The 23,484-nt window shown below is 35.5% G+C and overlaps 1 protein-coding gene across 2 annotated transcripts in view; it reads left to right on the top strand.

The window, feature by feature from the left end:
* il1rapl2 (interleukin 1 receptor accessory protein-like 2) overlaps positions 1-23,484 on the top strand; it is a 299,082-nt gene that overhangs the window by 171,210 nt on the left and 104,388 nt on the right. For both annotated transcript variants that reach the window (XM_088596851.1, XM_088596850.1), the window contains exon 3: positions 22,864-23,137. In XM_088596851.1, the coding sequence (XP_088452977.1) occupies positions 22,864-23,137 (274 nt within the window). The remainder of the gene's footprint in view (positions 1-22,863; positions 23,138-23,484) is intronic.

The raw sequence follows: 23,484 nt of genomic DNA, 5'->3' as shown, positions 1-23,484 counted from the left end.
AAGATGCTACATACGTATCTTGGGAACTGTAGAATTAAAGTCATGTATACCAGTTATACATTCAACAGCTGTATGTTGGTCTTCCTCTGTATTAAATCAGAGATTAGACTTCATTTCTGTATCCTCTCTTTTGAAGCATGGTGTATTCCACAGCAATATACCCATTAGAGCCCCATCAGGATCCTTAGCATAACTCACTATTTGCAGAGTAGAAAAAAGAGGACCAACAGAAGAACACAACTCATAAAATTAAATGATTATTTATCCTGATTAAATCCATTTGTGTATATGTACAGTACATGTAGTGTAAATAGGCTAAGTCACTGTAAGAGTCCTCAATGCTGTATTTTGTAGAGACTGATGAGTTTATCCTGGAGACTGTTAAATGAATATTACAACCTCAAATATTCTCTCATTCATATTAAGAAGGCAAGGGGCTCATTTTCAGTTGAATCTGAGAAACTACTTAATGTCTACACTAAAGAAACATGTTCAACATTTTGACAGACAGCAGACATTATGAAATATCTCTTAGGTTTCAAGAGGCATCTCTGATGGCCGTAGATTTCTAGAAACCGATCACTTTGGCTGGAAAGGGAATAAGAAAATACAGAAGCAAGTGAATATAAAGTTTTTCTTGTAATATTTTTTTTCCCATGAAATAAGAGATGCAATGTTCAAGTGTCCCCCTTGCTACAGTGGTTTCAGCTGAGAAATGCACTCATCAGGCAGGAGACTTGAGAGCTGGAAATTAAAAGTAACAGGCTAGAACTAAAATACATTCACTCGAGGTTGGGACATCCCCTGTGAAATATTTCTACTTGGTTACTGCTTCATTCCTGCCAGGAAAGAAATATCCGTACGTCTCTTTACTCTTCACACTAATTGGCCTTGATTTAAATTTTTTTGCTCAGAGGGATCATAAGACTGTAGAAGAAGAATGTAAGAAGTGGTCTGAAAAGAAGCTCTAGAGAAGCTGAGGTTAATTAAAACTGGGTTACTGACGGAAAGTTCCACATTGTAGCCTACAGTAGATAAAGACCTTATTCCGTAATTGAGCAACACTGAAACGATTCCTGTCAAGGAATCAAGGATCCAGACCTTTTCTCTGTAATTTTTCATATTCAAATGAATAAATAAACAATACTGAGACATACATTAAACAGCTCATGTGATGGGTGCTTGAAATATGGGGATATTTATGATGTTACAAAAACTCCAGAATAAAATGGAAAATCCCATGTGCAGAGTTAAACTCTTCATGTCAGAATGTTCAGTATGTAACATTTTATTGATATTTCATGGATTAATAAGTCTGGAAGTTACTTTTGAGAAGTAGGTAGTGCCCCACAGTAATGAAAAAAACAGCTTTTATTTTACCTAACCATATTTCAGTAGTAACACTGTAGAGGATTTAAATTAAACATTCAGATCATGAAGCTAGAGCATGATTATATTGAATAGGTAATAGAATGCTATTTCCTTTCCACTGACTGGCACACTTCAATTCTAAATGTTAGTAACACAGTTTATATTGTTCAGATAACATACCAATAGAAAAACTCTTCTAAAGATCTTGTTTCAGCCTATCAAAAATACAGCATCTCTTACCATGGTTATTTTTCTTCCATTACTGCAGTTCACACACTATGTTACAGCTTTGGCTTTGCGATGAAGAGGCTGTTAAAAGCATACTGGGATTACTCTATGCTCTGTTAAATGTTCTGTGTTAAAGTGTGTTAACACTCAGATCTCATTACATTAATGAAGCAACACAGTCACAATAAAAATGGCAGATTTCACAAAAATCCAAGGCTCCAAGTATAATATTGTCACCTTTCCAAAATTTGAAGACATTGTATGATAAAATATTCTAGATGCAGTTTTACATCTGGGATCAAAGTGAAACTCCTTCTCAAAACCACTTCTTACTTTTTCTTTTCCACCAGAGAATGAACTTCAATGGAAACCTAATAGAATGGGCTAAGGCTCTTCTCTTCTGATACAGAAATTGTTCAAATTGTTGTTTTTTTTATGAAAAATAGAAGCCCCTTATTGCTTATGTGATTTTGTTTTATTCGGGGAATATGTTATTCACTCTAAACCTCTGAGCAATTGGCTGCATTGTGTGGAGCGTAGTCCCAGTATTACAAATATGAGCAGGATAATCCAGGGATATGTCAGTGTACCAGAGTGATGAACTTCATATATTCCTATATCATATTATCTTACCTTCCTCATAGTAACAAACTCAACCATTCTGTAAAGAATTGCATGGAAACAATGGTTTAGTAATATAATAGACCTTGGTTTTGGCAACAAATTCCCAGGCTTCTTCCTTATTGCCTTCCTCCCACAGACCATTACCAGTCTAGCCTTTCTATCTGTGTGGCTGTCTCTTAGAGACCAAGTGCCATTCAAGATGGATGTTCTTGTAGGCTTTGGATCCCATGTGTCCACAATGCACAAAGCCAGCTTGTGTGTGCCAGTTCAACCCAATCCTGCTGTGTAACACACTTCCTCTCTGCAATATAAATCAGTCAAGGAATGAGACGCTGCTCAATGCAGCAGAGACTCATGCATTGTGGCATACAAATGCAACCTGGAATGTGATTTGTAGAACGGCAAAACAGACATCAAATGCAAACGTTTTTGGAGAGCCGCACACATCAACAAAGAAACAATGGTGAGATTGATTGGCTATTCCTACAATTTTAGGCAAACTGAGAGCAACTTAATAACATTAGTGGAAGTGCTCAATGCGAAGGTATTCTTTTTGAAACAAATTGAAAGTCCTCTTCAAAAAAGTTACGTCAAGTAAGAATCTATCCAATATTTTAGGTTACATAACCTGTTGATAAGATTTATTGACTTTATTACTGTACATGGCTTGTCCTTGTGTTTAGAGTTTGCTAGAATATGAGCTCACACTCATTCAATAAGCATTTCTGCAACATAAATGTAAAAGTGAAAAGCAGAATTGATAGAGGTTGGAATTTCCCATAACTCAGTTCCTTCCTGCATAACGTTTACATGTATCATAGGTTTTTAAAAAGCAACTGCAAACACTCTGTAGGTAACAAAAATAAATAGTAACAAAGGGTTAATATTTAGTTTTAAATTGTTAACTTCTAAAAGGCAGGTAGACACTCTCATTATTTGCCTCAGGTATTAGTGCATACACAGATTTTAGATGAGGAGGAATAAAATGTAAAACAAAAACAAATGTAATAGTTTTTTAATTAAGAGAAACCTAATTAGAGCAATGTCTTATCAGTAAAGATTCCAGACACCAAGACTCCATTCACAAAGCTCAGTTTAGACATTTCACATCGAGAAAAAAATTGATTTGGAGAGGAAAATTAAGCATAATATTATATGGTGTTGTGTGCATACTGTACAGTACATTTCTTTTTTTCTGGTTTTGTTAGATCTTATTCTAAGTTTTTATTGCCACATTTGAAAATACTACAGATGGTTGTTTATATGGCATTGCTTCTGTGTACTTTCTAAACCTCTCTGGTGTAATATGATTCCATTTTTTCTGAATCTTTAATTGGGCATCTTAAAACTATCCAATGGATTTTACAGTTTCTGGCTGTGTTCCTTTCCTCTTTGTTTTTTAAATTGTGCATTCAAGTCAACTGTTACAGTTAGTCTGCTTTTTACAGTTTAGAAATGATTTCAAAATGTTCAGTTTTCCTAGCCTTGATTTTATCTGGGGACCAAATCAGTGTTAATAAGCAACAGGGTATTCTGCTAAATCTACACAATACCATACAACGCAAAAAGTTACATAATGACTGTCTGCTGTTTTAATTGTTTGAACTGGATACAATGTCCTATGTCATTATAATATTATTATTATTATTATTATTATTTTATTTTTGAGGTGGAATGACATTCTTACTTGATTACCTCGAGCTGGTAACAGGAGAGGCTATAATTAGTCAACTTTGAACCCTGTCCAAAAAGGCTTCCCCATCTGTTTGCTTGGGCTGTTATCTGTCTTGGGATAGCTTCTGTAAAGAATGACAGCTGACCTCAGAATGTGCTGCACTTTCCTTCACTGTGTGCTGTCAACATGGATATTCTATCGGTGCTAAGAGTGGTCAAAGAGAAACCTCATTTCCCATCTAGTTGTAGAGAACATAGAACAATGCTGCTGTCGGGCAGAACTCTACAAGAATCCTAATTTATAATGGCGAGGTAGGTCACCTTACACCAACCTTGCTCTGTGTTTCTATGGGACATGCCTTCACCCAGTGATGACTGTTATTTTGTGTTGCAGAGACAGCTCACCAAAGACAGACCGGTTCAGACAGCTGATAAAATGTCCAGCTCTGATAACAGGACACATCACAGGCTCTTTTATGAACCTGGTTTTCCTGCAGTAGCAGTCTTAATCTGGGTCTAGGAAGTGAGTCTTTCATTGATGGTGACTGACAGACTAGAATATAACTGGAGCCTTATCTGATAGCTGACAAAACATTTCTGGGTTTCTGCTCCCTTTTGACAAATGTTTGATGACTGTGTGTTTTTCAGCTGAAAAAAAAAAGTTATCTGATTTTGGCTTCACAACATTCAAATCGACACGAAATTCTGTCTAATATGGGTTACAATTAACATTTTTCCTGTAATTCTTAAATTAAAACTAACATCACTTTATTAGCCCTATACAATTTCTTGCATAAGGAATTCGTCTTTTCGCATTAGGAATTCATTTTTTTAAACTGGGATCGTTTAAAAAAATAGCATTCCTTAATAGTGTTATGCATACCACATTATTTTTAATTCGTTGATTATAACTTAGCAAAAACTGACAAAGGAAACATGAGAGTTTAAAGCTATTGAGAATGTGCATATTTGTCTGTATGTAGCACTGTGATTATCATACACATGAAATCCCTTCTGGATCCATAGCAAATGTCTTACGTTCTCTACAGTCATTACTTTAATGTCTTGCCATTATAGAGGCAGGGTTCCTCTAGTACAGGTGCATCAGGTGTGAATGTGGTAACAGGAGGAATTTCAGGTGTGAGGTGAAGTCCCATGGAATGCTGCTGATGAAGTAATGGGAATGGTCCATCTGTTTCAGCTCTGCGCTGCCGTGTGAGAGACATTTGAGGATGTGCTCCCTTTGGCTGTGCCATCCATACAGAAAATGTTTCCAGAGTGACACATTCAGTCCTCCTGGTATAAACACAGGGCGTTAACGACTGAAATTGTAGCTCCACGCTGTCAACTCAGTGCTTCCACAACACCCAGAATAATTGCTACAGTATAATGGTACAAGGTACATTCACATCAAGATTCCTACTTTGTTTCTGCTCATTTGTGATTTTATTTTTGGGGGGCTTCAGTGTTTCCCTGAAATGATCGTACAGTAAGTTGGATAGGGAATTGTTTTTAAAATAAATACTACACTTCACACTATGCAATATGTAAATCTTTAAACTTTATCTATTTTATAATCTTAAGTTTTGGAAAGAAACAACTAGTGTCTCAGAAATTAGCAATGCATTTCATGTACAAGAAATCCTTTCTGCGAGGCTGTTTTTTTATCTAAAACATTACAGAGTTTTCTTTTCTAGAGACTTTAGTTTCCACTGTTGTAATCAGCAGGAATTTTACAAGTGCTACTAGGTCTTCAACATTGTGTGGTTACACCTTGCTTGATTGGCACAGTATTATTAGTTCTGTATGAACCAAACTCTTGGCACTACCTGAGAAAGAGTAGTTTTCTTTAATAAATTCTGCAATATTCAGATTCACAAATGTGCAGTTGATTTAGGTATCTTTTAATTGATTTGGAATTAAAACATTGAAACATTAAATGTAGAAAATGAATTAAATATTCCAGAGTTTCCCACAGAAGAAACCTTTAGTTTGAGGTCCTACCTATCCTGGGTATGCAAGACATCCCACATGACAGGAAATAAAACATGACAGCAGATTTCCTTTGCTTAAAGCTACTCTGCTATGCATGCAAATATCAAATCCATTTTAGCATTTGGTAAAACACCTGATGGAGCAGGTAGCTAAAAGGTTAAAGTTATCAATTTTACAGCTAGAAGCAACTCTAATTTGGGCCTTAAAAAGGCTGCAAACGTTGCCAGGGTCTGCCTGTTAATGTCATGGATGTCAAGAGCTGTACTGCAGGACAAAGTGTTGGATTTCTGACTGATCCTTTAGGCCAATGTGAAATTGTCCTTGAATTATAAGGGCTGGCTTCGTATTAAAGGATTCTTTCTAAGGGTGTCTGGCATCGGCTTCAGCTAAAACAAAAAATACAAAAAAAAACCCGTCTCAGGAGAACAAATAAGCTAATGAGGAAGTTGAGGCACCATTCAGTGTTCAGCTTCACACAATCATTTCCAAAGGAACGAAAAAAAATAAATACCTTGGATGGAATTTCAGTCACTTTCTTTGAGAAGCTTGAACTATTTACCACTTAATTACTGAATCTAAACACAGATTATATAGGTTATAGTTAAATCCTTTTTTTTTTTGCTTGCTTTCCCTAATTTCCTGCTCTGGTACACTAAGAGAAAGCCTTCTTTGGGCTGTCTGGAAGGTTGGGGGATTCAATTCTCAGATGAGACACTGTGGTTGAACCTTGGTGGTGGAATATACTGTACTGTACTGCACTTTGATTCATTCAGAAAAAATGTCCTTTGGTATAAATGGATACAAATATAAATTGCTTTGGATAGAAGACAAGTCAAATAATTTAATAAAAAAATTGTTGATCTTTTGTGCCATTGTAAGATATAATTATATATATAATACTTTATAAGTTTATATTCTTTAAGTTGTAGTAGTGTTATGCTATAATTAAGGAGTACCATTCTCCAATTAATGTAAGTCTATTTGGGGACTCCTGTTGAAAATTATACCTCCCCCCAAAGAAAATGTGGGGTACCATTTTGCTCAAGAAACATATGCAGGATTTAGTACTTTTAGCCTACTGCTCCTGCAGTGTGCCTTTCAGTCCAGTTTCAACAAGTAGTCTTTGGTTTTGAAAACTATAAGTTTCTGAAAAGGCATACTGTACATTACGTTTATGTCAGAATATATGTAGAGTTTTCAGGATGAACAATACCTCCACCGGTTGGCATAGGCTGGTGATTGAGGCAGCAGCTTTCACAAGGACACAGAAAATAAAGCAGCAGGTAGCAAGGTGACTCTGTACTGCCATTGTTGCCAAGCCAGTTATTAGTCTCAGTATCACTTCCTCCTAGGGCATTGGTATCATGAACCATGGTGTGATCAGATGCTGTGACTTCTGTACTCTAATGAAGTTTAAACATGTGTAACTAATTCCTTGTGTTTGTAAAAGCTTAATTGTTCTGCAGATTAAATGTCCTGCTTGACTAGTCACAAGCTTCTTGCTAAGGTAGTGTTAAATAATTTTAATGTCATGGCTGGGTTGTTTCAGAATCACCTTACTCAGTTATTGCATGAAACATTTGCTCAATATACTGATATCGCCATCTATATTCAGAAAGCACTCATTCTAGGAGAAGATCATGACAAACGGAATCTCAGAAGTGTGGGACACAAGGCAGAACTGAGAGCAAAAGTATAGTCTCCCCCTGGACAAGACACTAGTCCATGGCAGAGTCGCAGAACAAGGAACAGTTTTAGAACAGAAAAGTCAACCCAGCCAACAAGTCTTTAAGAGGTAAGCAGGAACTGGAGGGAGCATGTAAACTCAACACAGATGTCTTTTGTCAGAATCACACAGAATAATGGAGCTGTGAATCAGCAGCACCAACCTTCACTTTAATGTTCCACCCATCTTGATATATTTGTATGTGAAATACAAATACAGCCAGTATAACCAGATGTTAACTTGTTAACTACAACTTATGCTTATTCAGAGTTTTATGTTGAGATTTTTCCTTGTAATACAAATATAAAGATTTTTAACTCCTGTTGAGGAGTTCAGGAAATGCAACAACATTGCTAGAATTGCCGGTTATAAAGTTATAATTTCGTAAGAACTGGCTTTATGTGGTCCAAGAATTAATATTAAATATTACCTCTGGCATTAAATTTGGTTTCACTGCCCCTTTGGATTTTAGAAAAAAAACAGCAGATCAGTCAGCATGTAAAGACAGTCTAGATGGCGTTATTAAAGAGTTTACATATAGTTCAATGATTTATACTAAAAACAAAAGAATACTCCAGAAGTATAGTACTTTAGTTATGGACGAAGGGAGTTGCCTCGTTCCTGTAAACCAGTTTGACAAAACTTTACTGGGGATTGCACTCATAAAAAGGACAGTCTGAACATGTGCAGATGGCTTTTATACATTACCTTATACAGTATATATATACAGTATATTTCAAATCTTGATACAAAGTAAATTACATTTAAAAAAAGCCAGCCATCTCAAGCATAATGCCTGCCCTATTAAACCATACAAAACCAATTACACATATGTGAGAATGTGTATTTCTATACACATCACCAATAATCTAATAATTAAATAATTGACACCCTGTGAGGCTATTTACAGGATTTATACGTTATTTTGCCGGCCTCTAGTGGCAGAGTGGCTGCTATTGCAGTTTGAAGGGCAGCCTGGGATCCTTTGACATGAAATGCTCTGCTATTCTTATCACCGTTTTTAACCTTTGCAGAGATTATTTTTGAATAAAGCTTCAACCTCTAAGCCTCGCGGACCATGGCTCGACATGATGAAGTCATGTGGGCCTTTCGCAAAATAGAACGGGAACCAGCATTAATCCCTTGTTATCTTTCAAATTGTTAGTTTATTGACATAGTGTCAGAAGGATTTGAGATAGATTAAGATGTTCACACAACAGAGTTGCATAATATTGATTTAAGGAGGTTTTTTTTGCTAGTGTTGAGCATTTTAAAGTAAGGTTAGAGCACCCTTTAGCTTTTGATTTTATCCAACAGTGACATGCAGTATATAAGAGTGTTGATGTCAATTAATATGGTTGCCATACTCCAAGGGGAAATTCCTATCCTCCTAACACATAGTTTAGCCTACATTGTTTAATTATTTGCCGTAATTTAAATTAATTCACTTCACAATCTAATGTAAATTGTACTATTTCTATATAAAGTATTTATTTCAGTATAAAGAAATGGGAATTAAGTTATACAGTGGGGAAGCTTTGCAGGCAAAACTTTGAAAGCCTATCTCTGAGGATTTCTTGGGACTCTGGTTTCTCAGTAGCTTGATTGGATGTCAGAATAAAAATGTCACTCGAACTGTGATACATGATAAGGAAGGAAAACATCAGTAACCAAAGGAAATGGCATGCAAGTCAGTGCAAAATGACAATGCAGTTTGAGGTAGTTCATTAACCACATAGTGTATTCAGCAATCTTTTTTTTTTTTGCAGTATTCTCAGTGGGTGCCTGTCAGCGGACAGGTGCAGTCCACTTCTCTTTATTAATGACAAGTGAAATAAAGCAACCTGTGCAATGAGCTCTCCTGGCAACATGCCAGTGATGACAAGCCAGGCTGGGGGGGGTTAAGACACTGTAACAGTTAGCACCTGAAAACTGACAAATACTCAATTACTTTACACACACAGGCAAGAATTGCAACAAATGCTATATGAACTTGCAATACTAGGAATTAATTTGTTTTAGAAAGTAAAAGAATTGCCCAAAACTGCTATATCATCAGGACAGAGGAGAACCGTTTCTCTCTAATGAGAAGCAACCATTAGTGTTTCTTGACAGCCATTAGTGTGTGTTTTATACCTATCTATGGTTAATGCCTGAATTCAACATAGAGCTGCTCGATCTGTCTAGCTTCAGTGACAAAAGTTTTACAAATACTGTTTTTGTATTTCTGTTTGGATTTTTTCTGATTCTATTCTTTTTTTACTCCATGCCATGTTCATGTGTAAAAACAAATTAATATGTACGTACAGTACACTTCAAGACCTTATCAGCAACACACAGTGTACTTTTTCATTTGGAAACTGCAGGTTCTAATCCAGGCTATGCCACTTTCAAAGAGGTTGGGAGTACCCAAAGGATGGTGCACAACTACCCACATGCTGATGTTTTTGCTTGGGTGCTTTTCGGCAGATTTTTACATTGGCTAGATAGCATGTACTGTATGTTGCTTTAATCTTTCCCAGAGCTTGTGTGAGTAGTAATTAACTGGGTTGAATAGTAATTGGCTATTCAAAGCTAAAAGTTGTTGCCCAAAGGCTGACAAAATAAGAAAACATTGGAGGACACAGTTCCTACATACCAATAAAGTTAAACGATTAACATCCTACCTTTTAGCCCTTTAATAGCTGTGCATAATGTGTATGTTAGAACAAAATGTGAAAAAACATAAATTTATCAAACATTGGATAAGTGGAAAAACCTTCCTAATAGCCTTAACTCTTTTTATTAAAAAGAGATCAGGCTTTTTTCTACAATATGCTGTTAACATTACAAATATCAGAAGCACAGTGTTTAAAAACAGAAAAATATTCCCTACTCTGGGGTTTAAGCACTGCAGAGAAGGGCACACTGCAGAGGTCACACAGGAGGCTGATTTAAATCTCACACTTGCACAGCAAGGTTGTCAGTTTGTTCCTGATTAAACAGGGGACAGACTGTATAAGAAAGAAGAAAACAGAAGAAATGCTCTAAACAACCACAAGTACAAGTATTGAAATAATAATCTACAATAAAAATAAGTAAACATGTACTTTCAAATTGATGTAGCCCTAAAAATCTACTGATGATCATAATGTAGTCGATTTCACAAGGTATAAAGAATTATTCTTTTTCAATTTTTGTGCATATTAATCAATATTTTAAAATAAATGTAATTCTATTTCAAGTTACTGTATACTTCAGTAAATTCAGCCATAAAGAACCATAGAACAACAAGGGAAAAGGTTATTTGGTAGGCTAGAGAGTAACAATATTCCATAGTTATAAGAAAATAAATGGTATAATATTATAAAATAAAATCACAAATTATAAATTAAATGATATAAACTGTTAGTTTATAAAGAGTGTGTGGATACAGAACAGTACTGTACAACTCTTTAAATACTTAATACATATGATTTCACTCTCTGATTTTATGTTCATACTGTAGAACAAGTATATGTATACACAGACCTTCTGTGATCACTGTTTGTTATTGAATTTACTTTCCCATTGGAGCTTTAAATTTGATTTTTTTTAAATGAAAACAAATTTTCCCTTTTTTTCCCCTTGTAACCACCAAAACAGCACTGGTGGATCATGTTGTCACGAGTAAATGTTTTCACAGGAATTTTATAGTGTGTGTTCAACATCAATTGGATAAGAGTCAGTGTGCATCAGCTTGTGTGTGTGATTTTAGGTACACCAAAAGACATGTTTGAAGGCTGAGGAGCCTGCACTAGCAATGCTCATTTGGAACATTGACAAAGTACAGTATAAATCACATTGCATTTACACCTGTGTTTTTGCAAGGGTAATGAGAATACAATTAGCACATTCTTAATTGCAAGGTACTGTAGGATACTGCATGGGTACTGATTTAATTTCAATGTAATCCCTACAGTATGTGGCCTTTAAATAGATCACTCTGTATAAATAAGAAATTCAGACTTTTACATTAGTGAAGTCAATATATGAAGTCTTATGTTAAGAGTAATGTTGTACTGTAAGTAATGTTTTAATTTAGTTACTTTTTAATATTCTCTCATAATTATGAGTGAGACAAATTAATGAAGATCCACATTTTCATATTGTTTTTTCTTCTGCCATCTATTTGTAAGGTTTGTCTAAAAACCAAAATATTGTACTTTGCAAAATATATTTTGAAAACTTTTATGCACAGTGTGTTTGAAAGTGAGAAGTGATACAACATTAAGAGCCATTCAGATACACTCATTAATTTCTACCTGGTTTGTGAATCCAGATATCTTTTGTTACTCATGAGTCTGTGTTGAATGGTTGAATGTGCTTTCCAAAAAGAAAAGGGATCTGTGTCATAATCTTTAAGTTTATTCTGTTTCCAGTGTTCCACAAGTGCAACTAATACATTACATCAAATATCAAGATACGAGTAGTTTTTTTTGCTGTTTTTATGTTCACTTTATACTGTAGTATGCTTGGAACATGATACGGAATTTCAGATGACTTGACAATACAGTGTTTTGACAAATACTTTGCCCAGGAGCTGCTCTACATGTAGGACTTTGCAAGAGATGGGGGTTTACTGTTGACATCCAAGTCTACCTGGCTGTGTAAGAAAGCACTGTGGACTAATATAATAGTGACCTACTATCAGACAGAAGAAAAAGTCTGTGTAAGGATATGCATCATTTACTGTAGTTGTTGCAGGCTACAAATGACTCAATCTTCAGTGACATTAAAAAAAAAATCTAAAGTAGCTTAAAAAGGTTCTCATGAGTGAAAAGAAAAAAAGTTTGCTTTTTTCTTGTGTGACTGCACCAGGCCACCTTGTGAAATGAAGATTTTCCAGAATGATCTTAACACTGCACAGTTAGATGAAAAAACAGATTTTGTGCCATTCTCTTTCTATGACAGACAATCTTACTGTTCATCACCACATCACATCACATCACACACTGCTTATCCAATACAGAGCCACAGTAGCCCAAGATCTATTCCTGGAAGCAATATGTACAAGGTGCGATACACCCTGGATGAGATGCTAGTCCATCACAGGGTGCACACAAAACACACACTCATACTTCTGCAATTTTTTTTTAGAAGCCTATGAACCTATCAGTACAGTATGTCTTTGGACTGTAGGAGCGAACCGGATCACCTGGAGGATACCCACATGAGAACATACAAACCCTTTGCAGGTAGCACCCCAGGAATTGATCCCAGGACTAAAAGGCAGTAATGCTCATATTGCTGTTTCCTTAATAAAGTGGAATTACTGTTTATCCTTGCAGTTGAAAGCCAGATTAGATAATATACTGTAGATGGATTGATTAAACTTCTCAGTGACCTTCAGTAAGTGGCAGGAAGTGATAGTTGTTAGCTTTAAATGGACAGTGAATTTGGACATGTTTTCTGTATTCCAGGGTGACAGTTGTTTCAGCATTCTCACTAAGGGTCACAGGCACTAGGATGTACACTATGGATCATAACATCTCTACATAATGTATGACATATTGGAACAATTCTCTGAGTTAAAATGATCACTGAAGAACATCCCTGGCTCTTTACTTGCAAACGTGATATTTTAACTGGAAATTAAGTATTGCGAATTTCGCCTATGAATGAAAGTGTAAAAAAAGTATACAAGAAGCATTTGATCACAGGGATGGAATATCATTATCACTAATGATAATAGGGGCTGGGAGAGGAAGTGCTTGAGGCTGGAGGGTCCATGGAAGAAAATACTAGCTTCCATTTAATGTACAAAACATTCTTTTACTGGACTGCATATTGACAAAAGGCATGTCTTAATCACCTATGGTGTGGTAGCACTTTACATTCTGCTAATTACATTTAAACAATACCTTTAAAAAGAAAATAATCCTAAAATGCTTTGCAGAAGCCACCTGGATGATGTACAACAGCCAGTACCTCATTTAGCTACAGTATATAGCAGTGGATAATGTAGTGAGAAGTGAGAAATTACTTCAGCAACTGTATTAATCAAAAACCCCAAACCTAGAGTGAAATTTAAGCAGAACACCAGTGTTATGACTCCTATTTACCAAACAGTGACACTAGTTTTTTGAGTGCCACCTTCTGGTCCAATAACTACTTACAACAACAACAACAACCATGTATTCTTTGATGGGCTCCTGTTTGTAGACCAGGTCCAGCTTAGCTTCTGAGATCTGATGGGATCAGGCTAGAAAGATGGCAATGTTGCTGTCTTGTAGGCCCTTGTAGGGCAAGTTCTTCTAAACGCCATCTATATACAACACAACAACCACCAGAGGGAGCTCAACTAGCCAATCAGAGTTAAATGTCTGTACCAGCAGCACTGCTTCCAATACTCAGCTGTGATAGACCTATATTAGAACCTGCACAAAAAATCACTGATGAACACAACAGGCTTTGGCTGCAGTGTTTTGTATGATTTGTTTAAGAGGGTCCCTGCAATCAAGCCTTAATTGTTAAATGTAAAACTACATTATGACTTAATTATAATTCTGGAATGTTATTAAAACACCAATGCCTTGTCTGAAAATGCTGTTTATGCTGTGTTGCACAATGCAAATTCATTTATGTATACAAAGAAGTATTACTTGCAATTACAATCTTTTGTGAACATTTGATTGCTGCAGTATTTGAATTAGGCAGTCTTGAGGTGCCATCCTTATAGACATTCATCAGTTGTCGTCTCTTGTTGTGATTTAAATATCAGTTTTTGTGGAGCGGTTACATATTCATGTTCTGTGAAAAAGGCACAAGAAATCATGACTGAAGCACATTGAATGACAGTGTACATTTCACTTTTTCATTTTCATTTTAACACGGTCTGTCCTATGTACTAATGTAAATGGATGAGTAATTTGTTTAACAATAAATGTAAATGAAATTCATTCTTTTTCATTAATGACTGCTTCACAATCAGTGGCATGTTCTGTAAAGAGACAAGCTTACCAATATAAATCTCATTATTTGTTTATTTTATTCAGAGTGTTTTTTCTTTGGTTTTGTTTTACCCTTTTTTTCTGTACAGTATATGTTTCAGCAGACAGACCTTTCATTGTGCTATTCAGTCTCAAGGTGTGACAGCGTAGCATTTCCACACCTCTAGTTTTCTGAGTTCCAGATTCTTATATTTCAGTTCAAAAACATTGTTTTTCTCACACAATGTTTAACTATTGCCTCATCAATTTAAAAAGGCTGGAACTTTGTGTGTAAGCCTTTTTTCACAGTTCTAAAATGTTGTTTTTTTATCTTTATGAATTCATTATTCAACAGTACGACGTTGTGACATCAAAATCAATCACTGCTCTTTTAAGAATAGCATTTTATAAGAATTTTTATCACCTTTAAGATTTGTATTGTAAGGTTACAATTGTACTGTTCACAAATGTCAAAGCATTTACAGTATATAAGATTGTTGTTCAATTTTACTTTCCATTAAATGGAGTGCGCAGATAACTGGGTAACATCTTCAGCTGTCTTTACAGTGAGGTTTTAAAATGTTATGTTTCCTGGCAAATGAGCCATCACATTGGGTAACGCTTGTTTCATTTTCCAAGCTTAAAATTTCCTTAAGTAAAAGCATAAGGTGTTAAATACATCAAACTGCTTTGTTATCAAACTCATATGTATGACATCCAAACCTGTCTTTTATTTATGTTTAATGAACTGAAAATCTATACTTAATCTATATATAAACACATTATAACATACCATACTTAATTTGCTAATAAGGCGGGAAGCAAGTAATGCAGGCAGCATCCATAATAAATTAAAATCCTCTTGCAGTCTGAAAGTTTTGCTCTTAATTTGTTACTGTGAAAGCTAAATCTCTTGTACAGTACATTATACTGCGCCTTGCGTCATTTTGCAGGGAGGCAGAAAGCAAAATAAAAGTAATAAATCTCCCAGAAAATAATGAAACTTGTTAAAAACACATTTAAAAGGAATCACTTTCTTAAAAAAATGAAGCCTTAGTAAAACTAAAGATAACAGTATACTTTTGTAGAGGTATTAGTAGTTTATTTTTGTCATATAGAAATGTGTAAGCTTGGATACACATTGAAGAATGTATTATTTTATTCAATCATTCCATCATCACAACTGAAAGCATTTATTGGGTTTTCTTTCTAGCTGTGTTAAAAATGGGTGAGAAAAATAGTTTTGTTCATGAAAAAGTTGTCAAACTACGAAACATATGAAATTGGTTAAGACCTCAAAGTAAAATCTATTTCATGCTGTTTAGATTCCCTTTTATATGAATGATTTTCTAGGCCTTTGTGATATTTCTCATCTTCCCTTCATTCATCAAAACAGAATTGCAAAGAATAATGCAAATATAGGATTTCTTGACAACTACAGCTAAGATTATTTCCTCAAAAGCTCCCTTAGTATTTCTGTACTGTGCTGAAAGATGTAATGTAAAATCCCTTCCTTTTTCTCAAAATTGTATTATACTTTGTATCATTGCTATAGTTTAGTGTTTGAAAACAATAAACAAAAAGAGAATAGAGGCTTTTGATATATTATCAGAAAGCTATGGTGATATGATCAGTGATATGGTGTAGATAGCCTGTGAACATTGTTTGCTTAAATCTTAGGTCCAGTGAGAACTCTTAAAGATACAAAATGGCAAATGCCTACTAATACTTAAGAGTCATTGCTGTAAACCTACTACAATATTTGTTTCAAAGCATGCATATTCACAATACATACACGTATAAGAATGCTGAATCAGCTTTTTGACTTTTCCTTGTGCTTTTCATATATTTTTTCTTTCTCAGAAGCAATTTGTTCCTTTCTCTCATTCTTCAGACAATATTAAAACAAGAAATACATTTAGCTTGTGTAAAAATAAACTATGGCAGCTGTGGATGTGATCCAAAGGAGGGAACATTGGTTCCCAGAGCATTGCCGTTTCAGCCCTGCCTAGTGTTGCTACGGTCTTAATTAGTCAAGCCCACATTTAATTAGACAACAAGTGAAGCTGATAAGATAAGAAGGGTGCGTTCACTGGGAGTTGTAGTGATAATTCTGAACTGTGTTTTCTCAGTTCAATTGCATTTTCTACATTTATGGTAGGTGTTAGTCTTTCATTTTAATTTTCTATTTGAACATGATCATGTCTTTTACTTTTAACAGAGTTTGGAGCATTATATCAACCACAGTAACAGTCAATAAGCTGAGGGTGTAAGATACAGTATGTACAATGCTTTGTGGAAAAAACAATCCATTGTGCAAGCGTTCTTTTGACAAATGTGTGAATAAAAAGGTGAGAATGTCAAGGACAGCTGACAGTAAATTTAGGTTAAATGAGAGTAAATTGTCCAGAAAATCTCTAAACCCAAATGGAAGGGGAAAAACATCATTGGATAGCACAGTCAAAACCAACTCTTTTACATCAAATAATGAATTTGCTGGAGTATAGATGTGTACAGTATAAATGTATCAAAATTGAAAACACTGAATATAAAGTTTATGACTTATATGTAATGCTTTCTGCTTTGTTGTGTTTTTTTGCCCGTGTTTCTTCGTTACTTTCAAATGGTTTGAATTCAATTCAATTGTTAAAATGCAAGTTATTTGATGTTGAAATGTTTCAGTGAATGAGCTACTTCCTGGTGAATGCTTATTCATTTTCACTATTGATATTTTTCCTATGGAAGATATCAATTTTGCCTGAGGCATGAGGTAATATTTTTGAGAATTTAAGAGCATGGTGTCTTCATTAGTTGCGAGAGTGATGTTAATAGGGATTACATTCATTAACTGCATGAGAACCCTTTGAAATATCATGTCACATTTGTGATTCTCCCTCATTTAGCATATATTGGAATGACATTCAAAATGAATTTTAAAACCGTTTTGTGATTTCAGAGCAGTATTGTGGTCAAATTTATTTTATACACAATATAATTTCCAGCTTGATGAACTGCCTTTCAGGATGCTGTCATTAGCTTCCTCACATTTCCATATTTATTTTCCTCTGATAAGAATGGTTTTGCCCGTGCCGCAAAGTAACTCATTTCTGGAATCATATTGAAACCACAGCTTTTTTAGTTGTGTTTCTACCTGTATAGGAATTTGTGTCTATTGAAAGCTACGGTATTAATTCACTCTGTTTCGAGAAAATAATAAACAAGCTATCAGATGCAGGTTGGAACTGAAATTGCGCATCAGCACAAAGTATTTGGTCAGCCAGAGCTCTGACATTGACTTTTTTCCCTTCTCTGTCATCACTTAAATTACTATACGACTTCAGGATAGATTTGGCCAGTGTGCAGAAGCCAGGCCAAGCCATTATTATTGCAGCAGAGCATATAGGAGGTAGTCTACTGTAGTTTTCTGTAATACATCAAGCCCTTTTATATAACTTGCCACCATTTGGATCAACAGTGCCAAAGTAAAGCAAAAAATGCTACAGTAGCTGTTGTTGAAGGCTGTGTATACTGTACATGGATGTGCTCACGGGGGTAATATCAGTGTATGCAGCATCTAACAACAATGTGTGTGCATTTGAGTACCAATGAAAATGTTTTTATTTAAAAGGCTGATGTTGTTATGACTTACAACTTAGTAATTTTTCACATTTAAAACATCTTACTGAGAGAAGAAAGGATTACATCAAATTAAATGATTGACTGTTACTCTTCCCATTATGGGAAGCCAGAATTGGGTGATAGGAATGAATGCTGAATTAAGACGCAAAACTGCCTTTAAACTATGTTTCTCTTTATGGTGTGAATGTAATTTTTTTTTCTTTCTAAGGTGGAACGCTGAAGTCCATATTCATTGTTGGCCTCACTATCAATGAACCTACACTTAAGTATCACTCATGTTCAGACACAGGCACGTGCTTGGAGCACCACATTAGTTTATTTTTTTCCATGCCTTATTAAGATGCTGCAGTAAAAATAGTACATAAAGGTGGGTGTGGATTAAAATCAAACTTGTGACCCATCTATCAGTCACAAATTAGAATATCAATGGTCCATGCCTGGATTGTACTGACTGGATGGAAGAGTTACAGTATAAGAGTTTCAGTGATGTCCTGGGACAACGATGCTTTTTCTCACCACAGCACATTGATGAGAGAACTGGAAGCTGAAATACTATTCTCTGCTTATTTTTTAGTCTTCAATAGCCATTACGTCTTCTTGGATTTTTTCTCCAATGTCCTGACACGTATTCCCGTCATTCCTGTGGTTTGTTCCAGTTATTTTGGTCTGTTTCCAAAGTAGAGACACACAAATACAGTACAGTAACTACGGTATTTAAAAGGCTGCCCTCACAAGAAGGGTCTGTTTTAGCAGATGACTTGAAAATGAGATACAGTGCAATATCAACAAATTAGGCAAGAGTGACACAATTAGCATGGCTATCTGTAAATGCATTGACTGTGTAAGAAGCAATGAATGATTCATCCAAAAATGTTACTAACCAAAGACCTGGGTTACATATGGCTGCTATTTTGGAGTCTGTCTATGTAATTTGTAACATGTGTACCCGATTCATTGACATTTGTAAGTCTCTTTTGCTTATAGACAACATGTTAACTCTGCAGTCCAGAAAGATTTTACTGTTTTTTTTTAAAGATTTATGATGTCTGAAAAAGAGCACAAATGCACATGCTTGCCTTCTGGCAGCTGTGCTCCCCTTTTTATGATGAAGAACAAGTTTCCATTATCATTCTCCCTGGTTTTGTCTAGAATTAAATTAAGAGAGGGCTAAACATTTATGCGAATAAACATATATTGCAATTCTATACTATAAATTGGTGATAGTGACAGTCCTTTACATAATTTATTACAGGGAGATTTTGAATGTAAAAATTATTTATTTGACAGCAAGCTGGAAGACAGATTACTTGGGGTCTACACACTCACACTTCTGTAATTGCTCATAAATTATTATGGTTCATGCTGATATGCACTGAGATTTCTTTAGGCCAATGAGCTTAGAAAAATTACAAATTACAATATATTTTTTAAACGGGGAAGAGTGGAGATTATTTGAAATGCTTACGGAGAGCAGTTGTGCTGCTTCTCATAGAAAAACCAAACATTTCCATAATGAGGAAGAAATAAAACATAAGAAGGAAGAGGTTGTTGGTTTTGGTTGTAGTAAATGTTTGTTATTAAGGTGGCTCATCATCTTTACAAATGTATCTCAAGAGAGACGTATACACAGTGAAGTCATAAACTGCAGTAACATTTTGCTATCTTTATGAAGTTTGCCAAATCAAGGTGTGCTTGTCCCATTACTTTTCAGGCCAGAAGTCAAGATTGAGTTTAAAAATCCTAATCTGAGGATTGTGGTTGTCTCGACTTTCTATGGGTGCTAATTAAAGGTGTATTGTATGTTGAATCACCTGAAGTCCTGACATTGGTTGAGATCTGGGCTATGTCATCAGCTGACTCTGCGGTATCTCCCTAGCTAGTAGGACTTACTGTACAGTAATTGACTCTCTACCACCAGGATATGATGAGCTTGGTCTGGTAAGGGTATCCTTAAGGGTATTCTTCCAACACACAGTCATGATCCCACTTGTTTTCTTGGATACCTACAGTATGTGCTTGCAGTATTGTTAATGACATTGGCATTTTTCTTCCAGTCTAAGACAGCTCAGGACCTCAGTATGACAAAATATGCAAGGCTCTGACAGCATACACTTTTCAGGAAAGCATGTTAAATCCTTATTCTTTCTGAGATTATATGGGGACTGTACCGGTAACAAGACAGAGTTGATTAATGTTATGCAATTGCAAACCAGAGGCAGATATAATTGAAAGGTGTGCAATATTGTTCACACAGTTACTGCATGCAAACAATGCCATCTTGAATATAATTGTAAAAAGAATATTTGTGTAAGAGTTTATATAAACTCTATGCATACATATATACAGTACATACATAATGTATATAGTTGTATATATATTTTACATCTTGGTGATTTCAACATACTGTAGATGTGGATTCTAACTGCTGGGCTATTACCAATTTCTGACCTACTTTTGACTGCTTTTGCTTTACTCAGCGTGATAACTTCTGAGCACATATATATGGCCATACACTAAACCTAGTCAATTCTTCTTGTGTGGAGATACATGTAGATGTATATTTACAATTTACAAGTGTTTGAACTTGGCATTCTGACCACACAGCTGTCCTACTTGTCCTGACAAATTCCCCACCCCATCTTAATAGAAAATTGCATAGAATAAGATTGGTTAGTTCACTATTTTGATGGAGGAGATTTAAAAAATGTATTTAGTGTCACTAAGTCTTTTTGCTTGAAGATTCTGTTACTCATTACAATTAAAACCTAACACAAGTTATAGATGTTGCATTCGATTGAAAGTCTAGCCACTATAAATCCTCATCTACCTTCTTTCTTCCCCACAGTAAACATGTGGAATTGTGCTCTATGATGGCAACTGAATGATGTCTAGAATATCTGTAGAGAAAAAAAAAGAAAGGACTGATTGTTTATTTACACTATTGTTGACAACAGATGCCTAAAGACGGCCATATCCTCTTTGTATTCCAGTCTTATTGAGAGGGGTGTAAACCCTCCCAATCTTTTCTCTGCACTTTTCTCTATGATCAAATACAGTAAGTCTATACTTCTATACAGTGGTGGAACTCGGTCACATAATACTTTCACAGCAAAATATGTAACATTAATATCTTTGCCTCCTAAGCTGGCCTTGCCTCCTGCAGACAGGATAGCTACTCTTTCCCCTTTTCATGGATTCTAAAATCCCATTTCACTGATTTTAATACCACTTACAGTATGTAGCCGAGTTGGCAGCTAAAACAGACCTGCTGCCTGTGTAGAAGCTAGCTTCTCTGTTTTTTATCCATTTTACTTATCAGTCAGTAAGACCTAATCAATCAGTCCATTGCAATCATAGCAATAGCAATTTGCCTTTTCTCACAAAACTTCTGAAATTGCCAGTGCCAGCTCAAATACTGTACGTCTCACCTTACATCTTAAGAGCAGTTTGAACCTTTTCAGTCACTGTTTAGGCAGAGCATCGCAGAAGGACACAGTCTCTGCAGTACTCCCTTGTAAACGTTTTGTTAAGGTACAGTAGACGATGGTTTACTGACGGCTTCTGACTCAGGGTTACTTAATATTCCTCTACTTAAGTGCAGTAATGTACTTGTGCATCCTGCTTGATCCATGGAAAGTTATATAGAAATCACTTGTACCTTCCTTCATTGATATAGTTCCTAAGAGGTTACTAGAAGCTAATTTGTAAATATTGGCCATATTTAGGTTGATTTTCTCCCATTCAGACTCCCTGACATTCAGATTTACTTGCAAAGCTAGTAGTAGTACTTTTCCAATAGTATTTGAACTTTACAGTTGTCTGTCTGACAACTGACAACTGTGTTAAAATATGGAAGAAACAGAGCTTTCTTGAGATAATCTGTGTCAAGAGGATGTGTTTATATGTTCCCAACATCATGTTCACAAAGTTGGTCAACAATAATGCTGTTGACCATGCTGAAACAAACACCTGATGAATATTAGAATCCTGTTTTTTTTCTTTTTACCCTGATAACATTTGTGTTCAAATCAAATGTGTAGTCATTTGAAGCTTATGTTAGGAAGAACATCTTTTTCATACAGTATGTAGCTCATGTGCCAAATAAAAGCACTCAAGATAACTTCCATCCTCTTTATTTTGCACTGCCATCCTACAACATTTAAAATGAACTTTAAACTTCTGTCTAATAAGTCACTGAATGGTCTAGCTCTTAATCTAAGATCTGATTATCCAGTCTCAATGGTAAGACTCCGCACATTGGGACATCCTCCATGTGTGCTGAACCAATTCCTTCTTACAGTATGTGGTGTACCAAATCCATTAGACACTTTACAGTAGCTGTCATTTTCAAACTTTTCTGAAGATAGCACTTCGTCATATCTATTAATGTCTAATTTACTCATGGTTGCAGTAGGTTAATTTGGTGTGCTTTTCTTTATTTATTCCTCCATGAGGTGTTGCACGTGAGTTCTATTCCAGAACACTTTGAACCTGTGACATTTGCAAATTCTTTCTCTGCTTTTATGCAGTCATTTAGTGATGGTTATGTATGCTCATCAGTCCTCTAATGACTGTTTCGTTGTGGTTGTATTCAGCAGTTGGTCTGTATAAACTTCTTCAAATCCATTAAGTGTTTTTTCTGCTTCTGTTTTCTAGTGGATGGCTGTATAGACTGGTCAGTGGATCTAAAGAAGTACAGAGTCTTGGCAGGTGAACCAGTGCGGGTGAAGTGTGCTCTCTTCTACAGCTACATCAGGACTAACTACACAATGGCCCAGAGTACCAAGCTTCGGCTTATATGGTATAAAAACAAGGGGGACTCAGAGGAGCCAATCATATTCTCTGGACACAGACTAAGCAAAGAAGATGACTCCATCTGGTTTCGATCAGCTGAGTTACAGGACAATGGATTTTATACCTGTGTGTTAAGGTAAGCACCCCAGGTTTAATTTAATGCACAGCACATGTATAACCCTGACAGCAGGTAAAGATTTCTCTATCAAAATAAATATGTATTAAAAATCCTCATTCCTGTAGACTGCCTCTCTGTGCCTTGTTCCATTTTTGGAAAGAAAAAAAAATACGATTGAAGATGTAGCCTTTCATGTCTGATAAACCCAGCTACCTTGTTTATTAAATTTACCAGTACAGTATATCTGATTGAAACTGTGTAACGTTGTGTCCTTTAAAGCAGAGGATGTCTCCAGTTTGCTGTATTAATACGAGAAACAAACCATAAACATATTTACCTAATTGTCACCTTCTGAAGTAATTTTA

This window comes from Lepisosteus platostomus, chromosome 10 (assembly GCF_059453375.1).
Source record: "Lepisosteus platostomus isolate fLepPlt1 chromosome 10, fLepPlt1.hap1, whole genome shotgun sequence".
NCBI lineage: Eukaryota > Metazoa > Chordata > Actinopteri > Semionotiformes > Lepisosteidae > Lepisosteus > Lepisosteus platostomus.
Note: the sequence above shows the minus strand (reverse complement) of the source record. Positions and strands in the feature narration are given on the sequence as shown.